The sequence below is a fragment of the Theropithecus gelada genome, chromosome 7a (assembly GCF_003255815.1).
Source record: "Theropithecus gelada isolate Dixy chromosome 7a, Tgel_1.0, whole genome shotgun sequence".
In the NCBI taxonomy this organism is placed as follows: Eukaryota; Metazoa; Chordata; class Mammalia; order Primates; family Cercopithecidae; genus Theropithecus; species Theropithecus gelada.
Genome location: NC_037674.1, coordinates 54514727 through 54540085, shown reverse-complemented (window position 1 = coordinate 54540085; position 25359 = coordinate 54514727). Strand labels below are relative to the sequence as shown.

The following is a 25359-nucleotide window of genomic DNA, read 5'->3' as shown; positions in this document are numbered from 1 at the left end:
CAAAATGGCTTCTACTGCAATGTATTTATTAAATCTTCAGTATTGAAAATGTATTAATTTTGCCTTTCCCTCCATGTTTTTTTCCTCTTTTATCATTTTGTTTTGCAGATTCAAGATGATTGGAAGTATGTTGCCATGGTGATTGATCGTATTTTTCTGTGGGTTTTCACCCTGGTGTGCATTCTAGGGACGGCAGGATTGTTTCTGCAACCCCTGATGGCCAGGGAAGATGCATAAGCACCAAGCTGTGTGCCTGCCTGGGAGACTTCCTTGTGTCAGGGCAGGAGGAGGCTGCTGCTTAGTAGGAACGTACTTTCTGTTATCAAGCTACCAGCTTTGTGTTTGGCATTTCGAGGTTTACTTATTTTCCAGTTATCTTGGTTTTTGTCAAAAAAAGAATCATGCGAAAAAAAGTAGAATATTTATTATGGATAAATGAACATTTAACTAGCCTTTTTGGCATGGTAAAGAGATGTCAAAATGTGATTCTTCTATGTGATAAGTAGTGTGCTGTGCTATGGAATATACGTGTAAAAATGTTTCCTTTTAAGACAAAACTGGATAGAAAAATGCTGTTGAGAAATATGAAAAGTCATTCAGTTCAGTATCACTGCAGATCTCCCAGTGGTTTTTCTTATTTAGCCCATAATCTCTTTGCAGGTTTATACTAATTCAGCAATCTCCTACTGTTACCCATTTCTCACCATGCATTTCTCATTCTTTATTGGGTCTAAAGGGCTGTGCCTCCATTTCAGAGAGCTTCAACTAATTCTCTTGCATAATTCTAAATTATACCATGAGAAATCATGCCTAGTTATTCATTGTTAATAAACTGTCTTAGTACACCATAAACTGGGTGGATTATACACAACAGAAATTTATTTCTCAGTTTTGAAGGAGGTCCAAGGTCAAGGCACCAGCAAATCTGGTGTCTGGTGAGGGTCCTCTTCCTCAAACGGTGCCTTCTAGCTGTTTCCTCACATGACTGAAGGGACTAGCTACCTCTGTGGGGTCTATTTTATAAGGGCACTAACCCCATTCATGAGAGCAGAGCCCCCATGGCCTAATCACCTCTCCAAGGCCCCCTCCTTCTAAGACAATCACACTGGGATTAGGTTTCAACATATGAATTTGGGGAGGACACATTCCGACCATAGCATGAACCTTTAGAACAGGGTTTCTCAGCCTTAGCACTATGGACATTTTGGGCTGGATAAGTATGTGTTGGGACAGAGTGGGGGTATCCTATGCATTGTAGGATCTTTAGCAGTACCCTGGGCTTGACTTACTAGATACCAATGACATACCCTGCTTCTTCACCAGTTACAATAACCAAGAATGTCTCCATTGTTAAATGTCCCCTTAGGAGCAAAACTGCTCCTGGTTGAGAAACATTGCTTTAGACAAATTGTTAAGAAAGAGTATCATGTACTACACTTCTGAATCTTAACATGATCATCATCACTGACGGATGATTCAGAGACTGTTTGAATCTTGTCTCACTAGCTGTTTTTCCTATGCAAAAATAAAACGGACAGAATTGCAGCCTGCTGTGACTCATGTTTCAATAAGTCAAAAGAAAGATGTCAACAAAATTTATTTATATATAAAAATCGTAAGTAACAGTAATGGCAGTATAAGAGAGATCAGAGATGTATACAAGCTAAGGTAGCTAACAGGCAGTTTAAATTCATCACACCAGGCTTTCACTCATTAAATGGCATTAAACACCTGCCTACAATTAAATGCAAATTAGACAGGGTCTGCTCTGTCTTCCAAAGAGCATTAGCTTGAACTTAGATAGGTTACTTCTTATAAATAAATGAGGTGTTTGTGATCTCAACAGCTAAGAGTCCTAAATTGAACGCAGGGTTTTTGTCAGTGTTTGCTACCTGGTCACACCTGAAGTGGTGACCTTTAGAGATGAAATGTAACTGTTTTATCCTTGATACATTATACTGTACTAAATCATTTATGCTGTACTAATAGACTAAGATTGATTACATCTAAAGGCCCTTGCAACTCTAAGATTCTATTATTGTAATTACAATGAAGAGAGAAAGTTGAACTATTACAAGTATATAACAGTGTGCTTATACCAAATTAGAATACTATTTTTAATATTAGAAGACTTTTCTCACAGAATGAGTTAGACCTAAATGTGTTTTTTATTATTTTTTTTTTGAGACAGAGTTTCGCTCTTGTTGCCCAGGCTGGAGTGCAATGGTGCAGTCTCGGCTCACTGCAACCTCCACCTCCCAGGTTCAAGCAATTCTCCTGCCTCAGCCTCTTGAGTAGCTGGGACTACAGGCACCTACTACCATGCCCAACTAATCTTTTGTATTTTTAGTAGAGACGGGGCTTCACCATGTTGGCCAGGCTAGTCTCAAACTCCTAACCTCAAGTGATCCACCCGCCTCGGCCTCCCAAAGTGCTTGGATTACAGATGTGAGCCACTGCCCCCGGCCCTAAATATGTTTTTTAAATGGGGTTCATGTGATTGTAGTGGACTGACTATTCTAAGATCAAGGATAAAGAGATACTACCACAATTTACATAGAAGATGGTTCTATTAATTGTGGGAAATGTGGACAACAGGATTGAAATTAATGTTAAGGATATGCTACTGCGTGTCCACAGGAGTTGTCTACTCTATGACTTTACAGTGGAAGGTAAGCTACAGAAATAGTTAACACAATAATTATTAAGTTTAAGCATCTAAAGAATAAAGTAAGCCTTAAAGGAGGTCCCAATTCCTGTTTTTCATTTATTTTAAAAACGTTGGTTATGAAAAAGCAGCATCACATTAAGTTGTTGTTGTTGTTGTTATTTGAGACAGAGTTTCGCTCTTGTTGCCCAGGCTGGAGTGCAATGGCGTGATCTCAGCTCACCGCAACCACCACCTGGGTTCAAGCGATTCCCCTGCCTCAGCCTCCCAAATAGCTGGGATTACAGGTGTGCACCACCACCCAGGCTAATTTTGTATTTTCAATAGAGACGGGGTTTCTCCACGTTGGTCAGGCTGGTCTTGAACTCCTGACCTCAGGTGATCCGCCTGCCTTGGCCTCCCAAACTGCTGGGATTACAGGTGTGAGCCACCGTGCCCGGCCACATTAAGTAATTATTATATCAAGCATCACATTAAGTAATTATATCAAGTAGTCAGCTTTTTAAATATAGCAGTATAATATATTAAAGATTAGCTGTTACTCAGTGAGTACAGGAAACATTTACCAGATGCAGAAAAGTTTTAAAATCAGTCTTCAAATACAACTGGAATTCTTTAGCACAAAGGATGAACTTTACTGTGGATTATAAATTAGTATTATTTGCCAGGATACAAACACTAGATTTTTCACTAGTACAGTTCAGATAATATTTTGCTGCTATTTTTAGAGGATCAAATGTTATCTCATCAGTTACTACTTCAGTCATACAGCCAACTGTTCAAATGGATCATCTGTTAACATAAGTTGAGGTTAGCAACTGTTAGTCTGTTAAAGCTTGCACCAAATTTAACACATAACTTACATTTTCATAATTTTTTAAGTGCCATAAGATATATGTGTGTTAACTAAAGGTATACTTCGGTCCCTTGGGAGGCTTCACTTATTTGCATTCCCAATATGAACTGGTATCAATATATTTGCCCATTTATAAACAACAGGAACAAAAAGCCCAAGAGATCCAACAATTGAAACGAAAAGAAAAGTCCACAGAAACATCCGATCAAGAACCTGGGCTATGAATTTCCAATCTTCAACAACCTGTGATGAAAAAAATTAAAATGCATTAAATAATTGTAAATTGTGTACATATTTTAACATATAACAAACACACTGAGTTAGAAGCCAAATCAATTTCTGCCTCCCGTTGCTGCCTGTAAACAGTAACTGACCCTATACTCAGCTCAGGGACAGACACTAGCCTGATGGTCTGTTATAGATATAAGCTTTAAAAGACACTACAGGCCGGGCGCGGTGGCTCAAGCCTGTAATCCCAGCACTTTGGGAGGCCGAGACGGGCGGATCACGAGGTCAGGAGATCGAGACCATCCTGGCTGACACGGTGAAACCCCGTCTCTACTAAAAATACAAAAACTTAGCCGGGCGTGGCGGCGGGCGCCTGTAGTCCCAGCTACTCGGGAGGCTGAGGCAGGAGAATGGCGTGAACCCGGGAGGCGGAGCTTGCAGTGAGCTGAGATCCGGCCACTGCACTCCAGCCTGGGCGACAGAGCGAGACTCCGTCTCAGAAAAAAAAAAAAAAAAGACACTACAAAATATGTTCATTTACACATCAACTTATATTACAAGTGGTTTACTTTGATAGATTAAAATAGACTACTTGGATATTTTACAATAAACTAAAAGTTATTCTTACTATGTAGTTATTCTTGCTATTTATTCTTGCCCAGCAGTGTTTACTTATTTTAATATTTTGAGAGACTCTAGCCTGAGATTAATTTCATGCCAAATTAAAAGTTGGTTCAGAATAATACATGTTAGAAAGCTGTTCATCTTCCCCACATACACACTTTATTTATTTTTGGATTCCCTAGGGACCACTTCAGTCTAATTTCATGAGCACAGAACGGTCCTCCCTGGAGCCAGCTTTAGTAGGGAGCTGGCTGAACAGCTCAGAGCCACCACAAGGAAAGAGAAGGATGAGCCCAGCCACTGAGCAGCCCTTTCTACCAGGCCGTTTCCTTGACCAGGGGCTTCCCTGGCCCTGAGCCTCTATGAAGGATGGTGTCTATGTAGTTCCTCTGTAGGAACTATGCCTCCAAGGTGTAGGATAATTTAGAATTTAGGGCATTGTAAACACTCTGTTACTTCTCTGCTTCTTTTATTTTGAGACGGAGTCTCACTCCGTCCCCCAGGCTGGAGTGCAGTGGCACAATCTCAGCTCACTGCAACCTCTGCCTCCCAAGTTTAAGTGATTCTCTTGCCTCAGCCTCCCAAGTGGCTGGGACTACAGGCGCACACCACCACACCCAGCTAATTTTTCTATTTTTAGTAGAGACAGGGTTTCACCATATTGGCAGGCTAGTCTCAAACTTCTGACCTCATGATCCACCTGCCTTGGCCTCCCAAAGTGCTGGGATTACAGGGCATGAGCCACCGCACCTGGCCACCTCTGCTTCTAAGTTTTCCTCTGAAAATAAAGCCAACCTCCCCGATCCTAGTAGTATGAGCCATGGCCCTTTTGCACAATACTTTGCAGACATGTATTAAATTCCATCTCAGTCTAAACCATTATCTAATAAATATAATGTACCTTTGAAAACTCCATTGATAGCTCCAAACCTTACAAACTAATTTAATTATGCTACCACCAAACAGATACTTTACAAACCCACAAGCATTAAAAAGTTTTTATGTTGGTTGCCCAAAGTCTCAGAAATCAGCATGAAAGAACTTATGCATGTGACCAAACACATGCTCCCCAAAAACCTATTGAAATTAATAAGGAAGGAAAGTCTTATTAAAATTAAATCATTCAAATATGAAAAAATGTTTTAAAAAAATATACATCAAATGTCCCTTTTGGGGTAAAGGCTATTATTTTGCCAGATTTATTCTGTCTCCTCATACCTGATGGAAGATTTTCCATTTAAAATAGCTCTACAAATTATAATTCACATAATTTTAATGTGCATTCAATTATGAAAATATTACTATAGTCATAGATTTAAAATAATACACAATAGAAGAAATAACCGTGACAAAACTGAAATCTTACACATTTTGAAAGAAAATGCAGGCCAATGTGATCACATTAATAAAATTAAAATGTATTCATGTTCAATTCTTGAATTTTCAATATTAACCTTAAGGAGACAGAGCAATTTTTCTATAAAAAAAGTTTTAAGCAAATTTTTGATTTTAGGCAAATTAAGCACAGTAAACACTAAGTTTCAATGAATCCTCTGATATATAACAACACAAAAGAACACCTTACTTCTCTTAATTTCCCTAACATTCTCTTATAAATGAACAAAAAGATTTGTTTTAGAAAAATATATTGGCTATATTTATAAATTCCACATTAGGCTCATTCTTTATAATAACTTTTTTTTTTTTTTTTTGAGGTGGAGTCTTGCTCTGTCGCCCAGGCTGGAGTGCAATGGTGTGATCTCGGCTCACTGCAACCTCCGCCTCCCAGGTTCAAGCGATTCTCCTGCCTCAGCCTCCCGAGCAGCTGGGACTACAGGCATGTGCCACCATACCCGGCTAATTTTTGTATTTTTAGTAGAGACGGGGTTTCACCATGTTGGCCAGGCTGATCTCGAACTCCTGACCTCAAATGATCCACCCGCCTCAGCTTCCCAAAGTGCTGGGATTACAGGCGTGAAGACGCTGCGCCCAGCCTAAAATAACTTTTGATAACTCCATTAACTGTTATAATCGAGTTCTGCCTTCAGATTGTCACAATTTAGAAACAAAGTTACTAAAGACAAAATTAAAACAGTTCACCCTCTGCCCTCACCCCAAGAAATTAAAAAATTCATCATGTCAGAACCAAGAAATATGGCAGGATTATTATTCCTTAGAATATATAACATTAAATTTTCTTTCGAGTTATCCAAGATGCTGATGGCGGAAGTGGAGAAGTGCGATTTGTGTAGCTGCCCCATTTTGCAGGTGTTTTAACTGAAACAAGCCTTAGTAAAGATCTTTTATAGAAAATTATGTCAACCATTCTGGCCCTCAATCTATGCTTAGTCTTACTTAAGGGTCATGCTGTTTACTCTGCCAAAATTAATGAAAGTAACTTCTGAACTTAGAATGGAAGCAGATCTGCGTTTGTAAATACACATCACAGACCTCACGGACATCATTTTCCTTCATGATGTGTCTTGTAATGTAGCGAATAGAATCGAGCGCAGTTTCCAATGTGTTTCTAGAAGATTCTGGTCCACTACCACTCTCAGTTTCCTCTTTCTGAGTGAAGTACCTATCTACGTGACTTCTCATGCAAAGCAGTTTGGGAAGCTTGTGAAGAAATATCTTGCGGACCCAAGGCGCCATGGCATTATGTGTTGAGGAAGAACGATGATGAATGTTGATAGCGAAGACGGTTACCATAATTGACAGTGTCACAAAAATCATAGTAAATACCAGATACTCTCCAATCAGAGGTATGACTTTTGAAGATGAGGGTATGATCTCTTCAATAACCAGAAGGAAGACAGTCAAAGACACAAGTACTGAAGTGCAGAGACAAATCTTTTCACCTTCATTTGAAGGAAGATAGAAGACAAGTACAGTTAAAAATGATAGCCCAATACAGGGTATTATAAGGAACAAGGTATAAAAGAGAGGCAGGCGCTTGATTACAAATGAGTAAGTGACATATGGATACCAGCAACAGCTGTCGGTTCTGTTTCCTTTGCTCCCCGTTGCACTCACAATTTCCCATTCTCCATTATCAAAAAAATCTCTCTTGTCTACATCTTGGTCCTCTAGAATTATATCAACCTGTGATCCATCGTAAGTCCAAGAACCAAATTTCATGGAACAGTTCTGCAGGTCAAATGGGAAAAACGTGACATCTATGGTACAGGAACTTTTGTAGTTTGCTGGTGGAGTCCAGGTGACAGTGCCATTGTACCTGACGACTGTTTTCGTACTGGTCCCTTCAAAACGTCCATCTGCACTAAAATACACACATAGACAATAACAATGCAGAAATTAAACAATGCACATGAATTGTATTAACATAAGCCTAATATAAATGCAGGCCTATCACTGATTGCATGAAATAATTTTTAAATTACTATACTTCAGATAAGATATGCCTGCTACACAGAATATCTGCTACACAGATACTCCTGTTCCAGGAATATATTCCTTAAATATCTAACTCTATGAGAACTGAACCCCTTCTTCTGCATCTACTCCAGAACTGACAAATCTCTATTTCACAGAAGCCTGAGATTCTAATGATTGAAAAGACCTCACCTTACACACAAAACAGACTCAGGCTGTTTACACAATGGGCACGCATACAGCCAGAACCTGAATCCACATTCCCAGACTCCCTGCACAGTGCTCTTCTTCCTACATCACAAATACTGGCCGTTTTTTACTTGATGGGGAAAGACCATCAACACCAAGCTGGGCATGGCCCTGAAAAGCAGCTGTGCCTCTCAAGCTCTCCCACCAAGTGAATTCATATACTAGAAAAGCCTAGCAGGAAAGCACACCACCAACGTAAGATTTCTTTAAAATGTTGCTCTTTGTCTTCAAATTAATGTGGCTTTTGCACACTATTCTGTAATATATCCATGTTTAATATAAAAATGTTTCCAATTACTGAAAATAAAATGATGCTCCAGGAAGCTGCATGATGTGTCCTTACAAGCTTTGTTCACTTCTTAAGAAGCATGGAGGTAAAAGGTGTCAAAAGATTAAAGATATTTTTGCATAGCAGTTGCCCTGTCCTCATGCCAAATGGCCTTCTTTCAAATTAGATGAAGTGCTTTAAGATAAGCACAAATTCCCAGATTTGCCCAGGAGTGGGCAAAAAAAAATAAAACTGGTAGAAAAAAATAATTATTAGAAAAAAATTATTAGAAAAAAATAAAACTGGTAGCCAGAATTATCCTCTCCCCTAAGTTTAAAAAAAAAAAAAAAATCCTCAAAACACACCTAGGTAGGATGCCTCTAAAGATGAATTAATAATTAACCCAGCATTCTTCATTGTGGGAAAATGACAATACAGTATTTAAACGCAATTAGAAGGATGTACAATTCAACATAAAATATGACCTCAACGATGTAAAAAACATATTTAAAAAATCTGGAAGTCCGCCAAATATATAGTCTAGTAAATCAAAGGGTAAATGGAAGTATCAGTCCCCCTGGTGTGACCCCCCTACCCTGCCATGTGATAGCTCTGTGATCTGCCACGTGATAGCTCTATGAACCACCACCCTAAGCCTCTGTTTCCTCATCTATAAAACATGTAATCACACCCAATACATACAGTCATGTCATTTGATTTTTATACCTAAACAATTTTCAAAAGGGAGAAAAATTATTAGTGCCTAATAGAAACACAAATGTTTTCTTTTGGAAATATGAAACTATATTTAGAATACAACTTACTTATCAAACAAAACGATATCTGGTGTCCAGACAGAGTCTGAAGGAACACGTATAACTTTTATTCCACCATAGTCATCAGGGTTCCATCTTAATTTTACATCTATCCATTCCTTTAAAACAAAGAAATCTGCCTCAATTTCAATAAAACTAATAGTCAAAAACAGTGAATACTATACTTTTCGTCACACCAGAAATTTTAGACATGAGATCACCTCTACCCCGAATAGAGAACACCTCTCTATCTTTCTTATTATGGGCACCAGATAACCCTGTCCCCTTGTGTGGTGGTTCTCACCATGGTCCCTGTGAGACACAGGTGAGAACCAGAGCTAGATGTGTTCATGGCTCTGCTCAGCAGCTCTTCTCTCATCAACTGACTGACTACATCCAGTACTTGAAGCCACACGCACTTAATACCCAGGTTCAAGGGAAACATTCTTTTTTCCAGATGTATTGTCACCCAATTTGGCTGTTCTGGTCCATGCAAAAGGGAGTTGGATTTATTGCACATTCTGCATATTTCAACACCTTGCCCTACCCTCCATGCAGTTACAATTCTGTGATCAAGTTAGGAGCTGCAGCCTGAGAAAAGCATATATGCCTTTCAGGAGTTTGGGGTTAGGAAACAAATAGTAGGTATAAAAATTAGGGATAAAGGAAAACAAAAGGAAGCATTCAACAGTAGTTAGGATATATGCATGGTGGCCCAGAAAAAAACAAAAGTCCTTTATATAAAAGGGACTATTTACAAAAAAAAAAAAAAATTCATTTCATTCTTGCCCATTTCCACCTCAGAGAGTCAGAATCCTTGCAGTGGACTATAAGCAGCTGCTACTCCACCAGCCTCTTCTTGCTTATCTGACCCCATCTCCTACACCCCCTCTCCCCAATGGTTCTCTCACCACTAGCCACACCAGCCTCTTTGCAACTGCTTAAACACACTAGGCACACACCAGCCTCAGAAACCTTTGCACTTGCAGGTCCTGCTGCCTGGAACCCTCCTCCCCAGATACACACATGGCTTGGTTCCTCTCCGCCAAGACTTTGTTCAGACATTGTCTTCTCAATGCTGTTTTCTCTGACCACCATTTTTATAAGTACACCCCCCCCCACCGCCAATATTCCCTATCTTCTTTTCCAGTGTGTTTTTCCCCAAGCTTATCAGTTTCTAAGGTACTACACAACTGACTTGTTATTTTTCCCCCACTAGAATGAAGTTCCATGAGGGCAGGTGATGTAGTTTGGCTGTGTCCCCACCCAAATCTCATCTTGAATTGTAGCTCCCATAATCCCCACATGTTGTAGGAGGGACCCAGTGAAAGGTAACTGAATCAAGGGAGACGGTTTTTCCTGTGCTGTTCTTGTGATAGTGAATAAGTCTCATGAGATCTGATGGTTTTATAAAGGGCAGTTCCCCTGCACACGCTCTCTTGCCGGCTGCCATGTAAGACATGCCTTTGCTCCTCCTTCGCCTTCCACCATCATTGTGAAGCCTCCCCAGCCATGCTGAACTATGAATCCATTAAACCTCTTCCCTTTATAAATTACCCAGCCTTGGGTATGTCCTTATAGCAGGGTGAAGACAGACTAATACCACAGGGTTTTTTGTCTGTTTTGTTCACTACTGTTTCCACATAACACTGTCTGGCACATAATAGGCACTCCAAAAATACTAGTTGAATAAATACAAGAACTTCATCTACCCTCATCTTTCTGTATCCTGCCAATCCACCAAGGCCATATATTCACGTATTCATTCATATTCACAAATATACATCCTCTTGTATTTCTGCTACAAGACATATAATAAAAACAGGTGTCTCAGTCACTAATTGGGTGCCTGTTTGAATTTTATACATACCTGTTTCAACCAGACGTTCGTTGTCATTAACTGATTTTTCTCATCCTTTAAAAAGCAAAAATTTAAATAAGGTTGATTTCAATTACAGAAACAATAATTCTTTAAACAATAAATTTCACATTGTTATATAAACACTCTTCTGCACATAGTACCCACATTTCATTCATCAGTCTGGTTCTCTAGAAAGTTAGGATCTTTCTTCCAGCCTAATTTCCCATTATTCCTTTCAACATACTCTCTATTTCAGATAAACTACACTAAAAGATACCTTTGGCATTTTTGCATTTAACATTAATCATCTCAACTACTATATTTCCTCAAATTTAAGATGCAGTCTAAGATATAAGCACAGTATTATTTTATGTGCTTAGCACTAAGAGGAGAAAAAAAAGCTATCAATGAATTTCAAGCTGCCATGAATTATAAGACACATCATGATTTCAGAGGTGTTAAAATGCGGACAGACAAATGTAGGATGATCCCCAGGAGGAAACCACTAATAAATGGAAAAATGTTAACTACAAGTGTAAGCATAGCAGAAGAGTTTCAGGGGTAATCATATTTATAAAAAGATTGTATCTTTAAAATCAAAACAAGCCAAAAATGAGATTTAAAAAAAAAAAAAGACAGAATATGTGGGAAATAAGGTAGGAATCCACCAAATATGATTCCAGGGAGCTTAGCGATAAAAGGAACCTAAAATAGCTCAGACACAATTCAGTGACTTTTCCATTCTCCATCTCCAGGGCCCTCACCACCCTTCATCTCCCCTGACTCCAGTCCTCTTCCATGTTCGTAGTCACTGACATTTCATTTTCTGGGCTCTTCTCTCAAGAAGCAACCCTTCTCCAACTTCTCTGCTTGATTAGCCCTTCCTTCTACCACTTTCTACAAATGTTCCTCAAGGATCAGGTTCCTGCTCTTCCCACTAACTTTAAAAACTCATCAAAGTGGGAGGTGAGAGGCAAGGGCAAAAACAAAAACAAAAAAACTCATCAAAGTTTTCAACAGTCACCTCCAAGCCAGCAATTCCAGATGGACATCCTTGTTCTCATCTGTCATCTCAGAGCCAGTCTTGACTTCCCAAAAGCTAGTGAACATTTTCTTTGGAATTAACATCTCAAACCACAATCAAACTCATCATCTTCTCTGCCCTACTGCCATAACAGTGAAGACTCTTTTTCTTTTTTTTTTTTTTTTCTTGAGATGGAGTCTCACTCTGTCACCCAGGCTGGAGTGCAGTGGCATGATCTCAGCTCACTGCAAGCTCCACCTCCCGGGTTCACGCCATTCTCCTGCCTCAGCCTCCTGAGTAGCTGGGACTACAGGCACCTGCCACCATGCCTGGTTAATTTTTTTGTATTTTTTAGTAGAGACAGGGTTTCACCATGTTAGCCAGGATGGTCTCGATCTCCTGACCTCGTGATCTGCCCGCCTCAGCCTCCCAAAGTGCTGGGATTACAGGTGTGAGCCACCACGCCCGGCCAACAGTATTTTTCAAATGTGTTACTCTTCCACTCTAATCACCTAGGCTTCAAAATGTGATGCCTCCCTCCATATTCAGTGGTCAAGTCCTGCTCCTTCTGTGTGGTCTTCTAACTTGCCTCTCATCTTCTAGTCTCTCTTTCACTCCTCAAAATCATGTACATTACTGTTTTACTGATCTTCTGAAAGTACTGCTTTGATCATGTCTGTAGCCTATCAGGTCTCTCACTCATTCAGCATTTACTATGTACCAGATACGGTACTAGGCTCTAGGACAGATACAAGGAATAAAGCTCACCCAGTTTTGAAGGTGAAATGCCAGAGCACATGAGTACCAGTGAGTGTAATGGACACCATATTAAAGTGCAAAAAAAAAAGTTTGAACACAGAAGAGGCTGTCTTATGCAGTCTGGAAAGATTTCACAAAGGGTCTGACAAATGAATTTGGCCTTGAATAATAAATGGCTAGTGCCGGTTGGAAAGCTCTCCCAAGAAGTAAACATGGCAGGAGCAAAGACAAAGTGGCATGCAGGGATCCTCCTCATCTTCTCCACCATCCAGTCAGACCACTCCTGTATGCCAGGGCTCCCAACATTCATCTTTTGATCTAAACAGCTGTACAGCAAGGCTCAGTTATCATACATACCTACGATTATATTGTTCCTTTGTACTTAAATACTTTTCCTCTCTCCCATGTCAAACCCCACACTTCCTACAAAGCCAGTTCAGGTGCCACCTCATCTACCTTACCTTCTTTGATAAGGTCATTCATCAAGATCTGAATTCCCAGCTCTTTCTGGTATCATGAGTTAGTGCTACAGTTTTCTACACCAGTTGTGTGCCAATGACCTCAACCAGAAAGATCTTTGAGAGCAAGCCCCACCCACCTTACTTTTATTTTCCTGTTTTTTTTGTTTGTTTGTTTTTCTTTTTTTTTTTGAGACAGAGTCGTGCTCTGTTGCCCAGGTTGGAGTGCAGTGGCACAATCTCAGCTCACTGCAACCTCTGCCTCCCGGGGTTTAAACGATTCTCCTGTCTCGGCCTCCTGAATAGCTGGGATTACAGGCACGGACCACCGCCCAGCTAATTTTTGTATTTTTGGTAGAAATCTGGTTTTGTTATATTGGCCAGGCTGGTCTCAAACTCCCAACCTCAAGTGATCCACCCGCCTTGGCTTCTAAAAGTGCTGGGATTACAGGCGTGAGCCACCGTGCCTGGCCACCACCTTACTTTTCCACTTTCCTATTTTCATTTAAAATCTCCCCATATTGACTAGCCAAAGGTTGAGTGCACAGTCCATATATATTCATTAACCTTTCTGGAAGCAGTTAGATGACATAGCTATAGACTTTGAAAAAGGTATATCCTTTGGTTCACTAACTGCCTTTCTTAAGGAAAGGAGATGTTCAGGCATTTGTATACAAATATATTCATCGTTGTTAATTATATAAGAAAAATTGGAAACAAGTTTCTGTTCAAAATGGGAGAATGCTTAAATAAATTATAGATGAAATATGTAACCATTAAAAATTACATTTGAAGAGCATGTAATGACATAGGAAAATGTTCATTATGTCATAGTAGAGAAAAAGCAGTAATCAAATTATTTCTAAAATATTATTACAATTTTGTAATATACACATAAAGAAAGTCTGGCAAGAAACACAACTAATTATTAATATTAGTCATCTCCAGGTAGTACGATTACAGTCAATTTTTAACTTCTCATTTGTAATTTTTTGCCCTTTCCAAATTCTCTACAAAAATCACCCATTGCTTCTGTAACCAGAACACAAAGCACATCTATAAATGTTATTTTAAAACATACATATATATATATGTATACATATACTTGGTTATTCTGGGAACACAACAGGGAAATAATTATTGATTTACACGTTCAGAACAAGAAGAAACTAGTTTAAAAATTAGCATGAATGTTTTAGTTTAAATAGATAGAATCCCTTGGCAATAAGAACAATTTATCAAGGGAACTTATTCTACTGATGAATGTCACATGGAAAAATTTCTGAAATGTTTTAAGTGTGAGCCCAAGATAATGATCTCTTGTGATACTTTTAGGTCCTAAGAATCTCCCACTCTATTTTTGGACTTTTTCTCTTAAACATAAAAATTTTTTTTTTCTTTTCCCTACTTTCAAGCTAACAAGTTACTCTTAAACTTTTTGAACCTATTTTTAACACATTTAAGGAATATACAATGTTTTAGATCTTTGAATTTGTTAAAGATAGACTTATAATTACCAAATTGAGATAAACAGTTTCTAAACTATAAAATATATAAACACAGTGTGTTATCATGTATGTGACACAATTATTACTTTTCCTTGGTGAGTTCCTTCAGGCAAAGGACTGCCTCAATCACCTTTGTAATCTTTGGTGCCTAGCACAGTGCCTGGCCACACACCAGGCTCTCACTAAATCTGTGAGAAATTGAGTATAGAAGGATACGCACACCTACCACATCCACCAATTGAGATATTGCAAGTCCAAACTTTATTTTTATTTTGTCATTCAGGTGTTCCACAGGACGAACCCATCTTTCGTAGTCTTGAAATAAATCCTTAAGCAAACTATCTTCATGTTTTGCAATAGAAGAAGGTTCAGATAATCCTGTATAACAAATTTCTAAAAGTTAATGTACTGGCTTCTCTCCCACCAGATCCCTATACTTTCAAACAAAAGTTCAAACCCAGGAGGCAAAGGTTGCCATGAGCCAAGATCGGGCCACTGCACTCCAACCTGGGCCACAGAGAGAGACTGTCTCCAAAAAAAAAAAATAGGAAAAAAAAAGTTCAGCATTATTAATAATGAACCAAACTACAACTTAGGCTATTATTAACGCAGCTTTTAAAATGAAGTATTAATATAAGTATTTCTGATCGAATAAGGGACTCTCTGGCTCAGATATGTCTTAAATTATACTGACTATGGAATATACTGAGTTCCTTAAGAAACATTCAGTCCTCAATACAGAATAATTTCAAATCTAAATAATAAAAGCTTTTAAATTGCCAGGGCGGCAGGAGTTATCTTGAAATTCTAAAGCTAGAAAACAGATACACTAAAGCAAAGTTCATTTATCAATTATAAATGTTAAAATTGCTTTAATTTGCATAACCTTTTTTTTTTTAGACGGAGTCCCGCCTGGTCTCCCAGGCTGGAGTGCAGTGGTGCAATCTTGGCTCATCACCACCTCTGCCACTGGAATTCAGGCAATTCTCCCACCTTAGCCTCCCGAGTTGCTGGGACTACAGGTATCCAGCACCATGCCGGGCTAACTTTTGTATTTTCAGTAGAGACGAGGTTCCACCATGTTGGCCAGGATAGTCTTGAACTCCCGACCTTCGGTGATCTGCCCACCTCAGCCTCCCACAGTGCTGGGATCACAGATGTGAGCCACTGTGCCTGACCTTATTGGCATAATCTTAATATGAAATATATAAATATTGAGTGACTTATTTAGCTTTGACATACTTTGCTACTATATTTGTATAATATATTGTTATATTTGTATAAAACATTTGTATAAAACTGCTTTTTAGGGAATAAGGAAGGAAGAACTCAAAGATAGCAGACAGCATGCTGTCCTAGAAGCTAAATGAAGAAAATGTAGCAAGAAGGGTTGAGCCTCCCAATCTGTTGATGCTACTCATGAGCCATGGAGAGGCAGCTGAGAACTGAGTGCTAGATTAGCAACAGTGAGGTAGACGGTGAATCTAACAAACGCCATCCACAGGAAGAGAAGAGAGATGACTTGGAGTATGTTTAAGACAGAGTGCAAACACAGGAATGACCTCTTTCAAAAGTTACGCTGATATAGGGATACTGAGGATAAAGAGTCAAGAAAGGTTTATTTCAAGATCAGTAAGAAAATAAATAGGCGGTGGCTCATGTCTGTAATCCCAGCACTCTGGGAAGCCGAGGCAGACAGATTACCTGAGGTAAGGAGTTTGAGACCAATCTGGCCAACATGGTGAAACTCTGTCTCTACTAAAAACACAAAAATTAGTCAGGCATGGCAGCACACGCCTGTAATCTCAGCTACTCAGGAGGCTGAGGCAGGAGAATAGGTTGAGTCCGGGAGACAGAGGTTGCAGTGAGCCTACAGTATGCCACTGCACTCTGCGTGGCCAACAGAGCGAGACTCTGTCTCAAAAAACAAATAAATAAATGTATGTACGTATGTATGCTTGTGTGTGAATGTGAACATGGTTGGCTAAATAATTCACAAGGCCCAATGTAAAATGAAGAGGAGGAATTCCTGTTCAAAAATCAGGAAACATGTGCCATTAAATATACTAAAATAAACTTTTTTCTTCCAAAAAAATATATTTTAGGACCTAAGTTGTTAAAAAAAAAAAAAAAAAAGTCAAAATATAAAATGTTTTGGATACCATGGCCAAAGACTGGTTAGATTTGGGGATCATAGTTATGTTTATACTCCTACAGAGCTCGAATAAGCCTCTCTGAAGAAATGAGTTTTCAGTGTTGTCTGGCCTGGGATCACTTAAGGAAATGTGAAATGTATAAAATGCAAGCATGACATTTACTTAAGACTAATGATATTATGAAAAAAAAACACTTTTACTTGAAACAAAAATGTCACTGGCTTATTAATCAGCAAATATATGCACAAGGATTACAGTAGCTAGTGATGGTTCTTCTCCAACCTAAAAGAAATGGTTGGAGAGAAATTAACACTTTCACAAAATCTTCTCTTTATGACAACAGACCATGTTTTCCACGCAGAGATATGAACGAATACCCGGGTACTCTAGCTCAAGGAAACCTATTTCCCAGTTCTCCTTTGCTGCCTAGTTCTTCATAAATAACCTACTCCTCAAGAGTTTGTGTCCTGCTTCCCTGAATAACTAGTTTAATTTTTTAAAAATATTTATTTTATTTTGTATTTATTTATCTTGAGATGGAATCTCGCTCTGTCGCCCAGGCTGGAGTGCAGTGGTGTGATCTCGGCTCACTGCAACCTCCACCTCCCAGGTTCAAGTGATTCTCTGTCTCAGCCTCCCGAGTAGCGGGGACCACAGGTGCACTCCACCATGCCTGGCTAATTTTTGTATTTTTAGTAGAGATGGGTTTCACCATACTGGTCAGGCTGGTCTTGAACTCCTGACCTTAGGTGTTCCACCCGCCTCAGCCTCCCAAAGTGCTGGGATTACAGGCATGCGCCACTGCGCCGGGCAGTAACTAGTTTAAGATACTTAGTTTAATCTTCAAATACTATGGAGTTTGTGTGGTGACACCTGTAAATCTCCTTATGCTGAAATGCACAGCATTGAAGATATTCAGACTCATTTAGAAAATTATACACTAGAGTCATTCTTATTGTTTAAAAGCCATTAATTTTAGAGCTTCAAGTTAAAATAGCATTATTGAACCATTTCTCCTCTTCTAATCCTAATTATAGTTCCTGAAATACCAAAAATTTAAGGGTTAAAAGATAAAAGTATTAATAAATAAAATCTTTTTTTTTTTTTCTTTTTTTAGGAGACAGGGTCTCTGTCACTCAGGCTAGAGTGCAATGGTGCCATCTTGGCTCACTGCAGCCCTCGACCTCCTGGGCTCAAGCAATCCTTCCACCTCAGCCTCCTGAGTAACTGGGACCACAGGCATGCACCACAACTGGCTAATTTTTCATATTTTTGGTAGAGATGGGGTTTCACCGTGTTGCCCAGACTGGTCTTAAACTCCTGAGCTCAAGCGATCTGCCTGCCTCTGCCTCCCAAAGTGCTGGGATTACAGGTGTGAGCCACTGCACCCAGCCTAAAATGTCTTTCAATAGCATCTAAGGAACTTTTGCCTGAGTGGGGAAAAAAACTAGCTTGAATTGCTATCTCAAATCTTGTTTGAAAGAAAGTAGACAGGGTATAAATAAAATACTAAATTAATCTCAACATTCTACCTAATGAGAATCTTCAAGATACTGCTTTGTGAATATCTTCACAATACATCCCATATTAGAAATACCATTTTCTTATGACACTTTATAGCAGTGTCTGGTGCAAATGTCAAAGATATTTTAGCATAAAACCTTGATAGTGCACTTAAGTTCTTAGTGGTCATGCTTTTTTATCTGGCTCTAAATGTTTTAAGTTTACACTGTTCACAAACCTCAGCATGTTAAAAAGGAGACAATCCAATGCATCCCCTCATTTTACAAATCAGGATATATGTATGACCAGAAGGGTTGCTGCTACAGAGCTCATTAACTGCAGAGCTCTGAGGGGCACCCTTGGCTTCATGCTCTTGTCACAATAACATCTTCCATCTTGTGACAACTTTCTAGATTAACTTAATGAATGCCACACCCCCAATAGCTCTAGCCCACTTTGATGTTTACTTATTCATTAATTTAACAAACATTTATCAGACAGGCACTGGGAACATACTGGTAAACAAAACAGACAACATCGACATTTACAGTCCAGTAGGAAAGACTGACACTATATGTGAGCTAAATTCTAAATAAACTGAATTAAATGGAAAAGTTCTTTTTAGAAGGTGTTTTAAATAGTTAACATTTGCTCATCCTATTCAAAATGAACATTTTTCTGGCATCGCTATAGCACTACATATACGCTGATGACAGTAATGGCTTTTTTTTTTTTTTTTTTTTTGAGACTGGGTCTCGCCCTGTCACCCAGACTGGAGTGCAGTGGCGCCATCATGGCTCACTGCAGCCTGGAACTCCTGGACTCAAGCAATCGTCCCACCTCAGCCTCCCTCCTATCTCAAGCTCCCACACAGCTGGAACTACAGGCATGTTCCACCACACCCAGCTAATTTCTTTATTTTTTGTAGAGACAGGGTCTCTCTTTGTAGCTCAGGTTAGGCTGGTCTTCAACTCTCGGGTTCAAGCGATCCTCCTGCCTTAATCTCCCAAAGTGCTATAAGATTCACCACGCCCGGCCTTATTACATTATTACATTTTAGTTTTCTTCCCCTTTCTTGTCTTAAAAATTGTTGACTAGGGGCGGGCGCGGTGGCTCACACCTGTAATCCTGGCACTTTGGGAGGCCGAGGCGGGCGGATCACGAGATCAGGAGATCGAGACCATCCTGGCTAACACGGTGAAACCCTGTCTCTACTAAAAATACAAAAAATTAGCCGGGCTGGTGGTGGGCGCCTGTAGTCCCAGTTACTCAAGAGGCTGAGGCAGGAGAATCGCTTGAACCTGGGAGGCGGAGCTTGCAGTGAGCCAAGATTGCGCCACCACACTCCAGCCTGGATGACACAGCGAGACTCCATCTCAAAAAAAAAAAAAGTTGACTTGGGCCAGGCGCAGTGACTCACGCATGTAATCCCAGCACTTTGGGAGGCCGAGGCAAATGGATCACTTGAGGCCAGGAGTTCGAGACCAGCCCGGCCAACAAGGCGAAACCCTGTCTCTACTAAAAACACAAAAATGAGCTGGGCGTGTAGTGCACACCTGTGGTCCCGGCTACTAGGGAGGCTGAGGTATGAGGATCTTTTGAACCCGGGAGGCAGAGGTTGCAGTGAGTCAAGATTGTGCCACTGCACTCCAGCCAGTGAGACAGAGAGAGACCCTATCTCAAAAACAACAACAAAAAAAACAAACAAAACAAAAAACTTGATTTAAAAAGATCCCTTACATCAAAAGGATATACAACCCAGAGAAAATATCTGCAAATCATATATCTGATAGGGGACTTGTATCTAAAATATATAAAGAACTATTATAAAAATCAATAATAAAAAGATTCAATAATCCAATTTCTAAAAGGGCAAGAGATCTAAATTAACTTAGACATTTCTCCAATGAAAGGCCAGTAAGTATATGAAAAGATGCTCAACACCTTTAGCCATCAGGAAAACACAAATCAATACCACAATGAAATAGCACTTCACACCTAATAGGATTGGCTATAACCAAAAAGACAGATAAGTTACTCAACTTTGCAGATGACTTTTCTTCATCTGTAACATAGGTATAAAAAAAGTACCTCCCTTATAAGGTTATTGTAAGGATTAGCTAAAAGTGTATATATGAGTGCCAGCACAGGGTCGTTCTTATTCTTCCATAAATGATTGCTAAAGTAACAGTAACCGACAGACCAACAAAGATTGTCTCCAGACAGTCCTAGCCAATGGAACTTTGCAAAAATACAAAGGAAGAATGTGCTTGTGGCATTGGGTACTCTTAACACAGTGCAATGACGGTCACTATAAAGCTTTCCTTAAGTCTCTATTCTTGAAACCATAGTAATTATAATACAACCTGCTAATAGCATATAAACCACATATCTCAGAAAAACAAAGGAAACCAAGCAGTGAAGCACACTAAAAATAGGATAAGAACAAAAAAAAAATGTAATGGGATAATTCTTCTAAAGTAGTTAAAAGGACAGCTGCTAAGAGAAAAACTAAGCTGAATACCTCACAAAGGTATAAATGTGTATAGAGTAATATCACTAACACTTCTATAGATTTATATTTTGGTTTTACAAATTCAATTTTAACTCTATCATTCATTGCCTAAAGTTTGAGGAACTGGGAGAATGACATTTAAAAAAAAAAAATCACAGTCAAATCGTTTGGTGAAACCACATTGATTTTCAAAGAAATGTAACCTTACTTCTTAGTTTTAGTATGGTGGAAAGGAAAGGACACAGAACTGCAAAGCTGAAAACCTTAATTTGAATACTTGGCACCATTAATTAGCTGTTAACCTCCATATCCCACATTTTTTATTCTTTTCCCTTTTTTTTTTTTTTTTAGACAGGGTCTCACTCTGTCACCCAAGCTGGAGTACAGCGCACGATCTTGGCTCACTGTAGCCTCGATCTCCTGGGCTCAAGCAATCCTCCTGCCACCACCATGCCCAGCTAATGTTTTTGTATTTTTCTGTAGAGACGTTGCTCAGGCTGGTCTTGCACTCCTGAGCTCAACAAATCCACCTGCCTCGGCCTCCCAAAGTGCTAGGATTACAAGTGTGAGCCACCGCGTCTGGCCCATAATTTTCTAGCCTATATAAAATAAGGATATCTGTTAGCAATATGTCAATAATTGTTAAATGGGTATGGCAACAACTTTTTAATTCATTGCATTGGACCATTCTTGTGAACATTTTTATTTTTCCATTATAAAACATTAATACAAAGGAGAACCTCTGCTTATCTGCTTCACTCTCATCTGGATCAAATGAAATAAAGTACATTATCTTACTATGTTGGGTAGTATCTAAGTAGTTTAAGTTTTTTAAAAAATCTTCTTCACTAAATATAGTATGTAGCCAAAAAGATACCTGAGGATTTTTTTTTTTTTTTTTTTTTGAGACGGCGTTTCGCTCCTGTTGGCCAGTCTGGAGTGCATTGGTGCAATCTCAGCTCACCGCAACCTCTGCCTCCCAGGTTCAAGCAATTCTCCTGCCTCAGTATACTGAGTAGCTGGGACTACAGGCATGAGTCACCATACTCGGCTAATTTTGTATTTTTAGTAGAGACGGGGTTTTTCCATGTTGGTCAGGCTGGTCTCGAACTCCCAACCTCAGGTGATCCGCCTGCCTTGGCCTCCCACTGAGTTTTTAAAAAACCAATTCTAGGCCGCGCACGGTGGCTCAACACCTGTAATCCCAGCACTTTGGGGGTCGAGGTGAGCGGATCACGAGGTTAGGAGTTTGAGACCATCCTGGTCAACATGGTGAAACCCTGTCTCTACTAAAAACACAAGCAAAAAAATTAGCCAGGCGTGGTGGCACACACCTGTAGTCCCAGCTACTCAGGAGGCTGAGGCAGAAGAATCGCTTGAACCTGGGAGGTGGAGGTTGCAGTGAGCCGAGATTGTGCCACTGCACTCCAGCCTGGGTGATAGAGTGAAACTCTGTCAAAAAAAAAAAAAAAAAATTCTAGGAACATTTGATAGTGCTTTGCTCTGGCATTTTTCCATGAAGAATCATGATTTTCTTATCAAAAGGTAATGATTTGGAAAAAAAGTCAACCAACATGGTCAGCAGCCAAATGTGGATATTAGCAGTCTTTAGCTAACCTGCAGATAAAAACAGACATTAACTATAATTTTAAGTTTTTGCCATAAATTATTCTTAAATATTTAGCATCTGCTACAACTTAGCCACACTAGAGCCTAATGTGATATCTCGTTCAATTCATTCATTAATTCAACAAATGTCAACTAGCTGCTTACTGTGCCAACCTCTGTGCCAGATGCCAGAGGGAGAGCAGAAAACAAAGACCTGGTGCTGTCTTCCTGGGGCACAAACTTGCACATTTATTTACCTTATTGTATCATACTTATAATTCTGTGGCTATGCAAACTACACCCCACAGTGAGAATGGCGCCTCTGCCACTGCACAGTGCATCATCTGCATATTCCAGCACCACTGCAGTCTAACACAGGATTTCTCAACTTGGCACTACTGACATTTTGGGCTGGACAATTATTTGTTTTGGAGGGCTGTCTTGTGCCCTGTATGTTTAGCAGCATCCCTGGCTTCTACCCACTAGACATATCACCGCCCCACGTGACAACCAATCGTGTCTCCAGACATTGCCAAATGTTGGTGAGCGGGGGGCAAAACTGACCCTTTTTGCAAACCACTGTTGTAACACCAGTAGCTAATAAGCAGCAGAAGTAGACCTCAGACCCAGATTTATTTTGGTTTTTCTCAAAATAATGCTATAATTGCAAAAGTAATGTGTGATCACTGTCAAAATTCAAATCCAGAAGCTCATAAAGAGTAAGAATTCTGGCCGGGCGCAGTGGTTCACGCCTGTAATCCCAGCACTTTGGGAGGCCGAGGTGGGCGAATCATGAGGTCAGGAGATCGAGACCATCCTGGCTAACAAGGTGAAACCCCGTCTCTACTAAAAACACAAAAATTAGCCGGGCATGGTGGCGGGCGCCTGTAGTCCCAGCTACTGGGGAGGCTGAGGCAGGAGAATGGCGTGAACCCGGGAGGCGGAGCTTGCAGTGAGTTGAGATCCCACCACTGCACTCCAGCCTGGGTGACAGAGCAAGACTCCATCTCAAAAAAAAAAAAAAAAGAGTAAGAATTCTCCCTCTCCTCCTCTCCTTCCCCTTCCCTCCAAGGGTAACCATTGTTAATTTTGATGTGTAGATCTTTTAAATTACATGCATGCTCACTCACACATGGAAACATGTTTTCCTCTAAGTTCTGCAACTTGTTTTTTTTCATTCAATACTATATACCAGCCAGGTGTGGTGGTTCATGCCTGTACTCAATCCCAGCACTTTGGGAGGCTGAGGCAGGGGATCACCTGAGGTCGGGAGTTCGAGACCAGCGTGACCAATGTGGAGAAACCCTGTCTCCACTAAAAATACAAAATTAGCCAGACTGGTGATGCATGCCTGTAATCCCAGCTACTTGGGAGGCTGAGGCAGGAGAATCGCTTGAACCCGGGAGGCAGAGGTTGCGGTGAGCCGAGATCATGCCACTGCACTCCAGCCTGGAAAACAAGAGCAAAATTCCATCTCAAAACAAAACAAAACAAAACTGTATAAATTATATACCAGTAGCTGTCCAACCATCTCCAGTCTTCCTTCATAAGCTGCAAAGTGATCTTCAATACAGGTGCATCAGACTTTATTTAAGATTTCACCACTGATTGGCATTTATACTCTTCAGTTTTTAGTTATTTCTAATAATGCTACAACGGGAAAAATGCTATAATTAACAAATCTCTTTTTCCATACTGATGCAAAGATTTCTACAGCAATGATTCTCAGAAGTAAAACTGCTGAGTCAAGGGGATGCACATTTTAAATCTTGCTAGGTGCTGCCAATAGCTTCCTTTTCTTCTTCACAGGCTGCCATAAGAAGGAAATAAGATAACATATCTAAAAAAGATTTGAAGAGTGATGTATATTATACCTCCCCAATTAATAATCAAGGCATTCCTGGAGCAGTTAATCTACCCCTGAAGTCTCCTTGTATCTTTTTATAAGTTAGCAAAAAGTGACTTGTACTCTTTTGGAAAAAAAATCCTCTTTGCAGCAGTCCTAGGAGGGCTATTTTAAGCAACGGCAAGATAAAGCAGTGAACATAACCATTTGTAAACGAGGGGAAATGCGTACTATATTCAACATTTTCCATGTGACAAACAAGAATGCTTACCAATCATTATTTTAAGTATTACAGATAAAATATAGAGGGATTTTTTTTCACTCTAGGATTTCCATTATATTTTATATTGATTTTTATCACAGAATTATAGGATAAAGTTACACTGCAACTGCTATGCTTTAGTAAACTTAATATCTTACCCTGACTCTCAGAACACTTGCAGTAAGAAAATGAATGACCTTAGGTGGTATTAATTTAGGTGCAGTCAATAGTTCTCAAGGAGATGAGACAACTTGCACACTTAAAAAAAAAAAAACGCTGAGCATCATCAGATCAAGTAAATGCAGAGTTCATTATCTTAACTTGGGGCTATAGATCTCTCAACAGGCAATAAATATGTATTACGAGCTAGTATATTTACAGTATTATGGAATAAAACACCTAATGGTGCATGAGGTTGCCTGTATGACCTTGAAAAGACGCTTGCCAATTTCCCCCTTAGAGATGTCCAATTATGAATGAATACTAAGCACTGGAAGAAAATATGGAAAAGTGAAGACAGCTGCTTTGTTAGGACAGCAGGATAATGCTTGTTTTCTTAGCTTCTATTAACCTTACATTGTTTGGGCTACAATTCACTGTAAATTCACTATTTTCATAATTACTGTCATCAGTTTCCCTTGAGAGTTTACCCAATGGTATGAATGTGGAATTTTCTACAACCTCACTATTTAATTGTGATACGCTGACTCAACAGTATTGACATCACCTGGGAGCTTGTTAGAAATGCAGAGTCT

The 25359-nt window shown here is 39.6% G+C and overlaps 2 protein-coding genes across 5 annotated transcripts in view; one reads left to right on the top strand and one right to left on the bottom strand.

Moving 5' to 3' along the window:
• Positions 1-3807, top strand: part of CHRNA3 (cholinergic receptor nicotinic alpha 3 subunit) — a 29308-nt gene extending 25501 nt beyond the window's left edge. Inside the window, exons 6-8 of one of the 3 annotated variants that reach the window (XR_003120196.1) lie at positions 109-301; positions 2861-2955; positions 3668-3807. Coding sequence is in view for 2 of the 3 variants with exons in the window: in XM_025389995.1 (XP_025245780.1) it covers positions 109-237 (129 nt within the window). In the remaining variant the exon portion in view is untranslated. Of the gene's footprint in view, positions 1-108; positions 1846-2860; positions 2956-3667 lie in introns of those variants that run through there. The other 2 variants (XM_025389996.1, XM_025389995.1) reach the window with 2 other exon arrangements.
• Positions 1585-25359, bottom strand: part of CHRNA5 (cholinergic receptor nicotinic alpha 5 subunit) — a 29621-nt gene continuing 5846 nt past the window's right edge. The window contains exons 2-6 of one of the 2 annotated variants that reach the window (XM_025389998.1): positions 14941-15092; positions 10975-11019; positions 9114-9223; positions 7615-7659; positions 1585-3767 (exon numbers count right to left, since the gene is read on the bottom strand). In XM_025389998.1, the coding sequence (XP_025245783.1) occupies positions 3743-3767; positions 7615-7659; positions 9114-9223; positions 10975-11019; positions 14941-15092 (377 nt within the window). In that variant the 3' untranslated portion in view covers positions 1585-3742. Of the gene's footprint in view, positions 3768-6077; positions 7660-9113; positions 9224-10974; positions 11020-14940; positions 15093-25359 lie in introns of those variants that run through there. The other variant, XM_025389997.1, reaches the window with a different exon arrangement.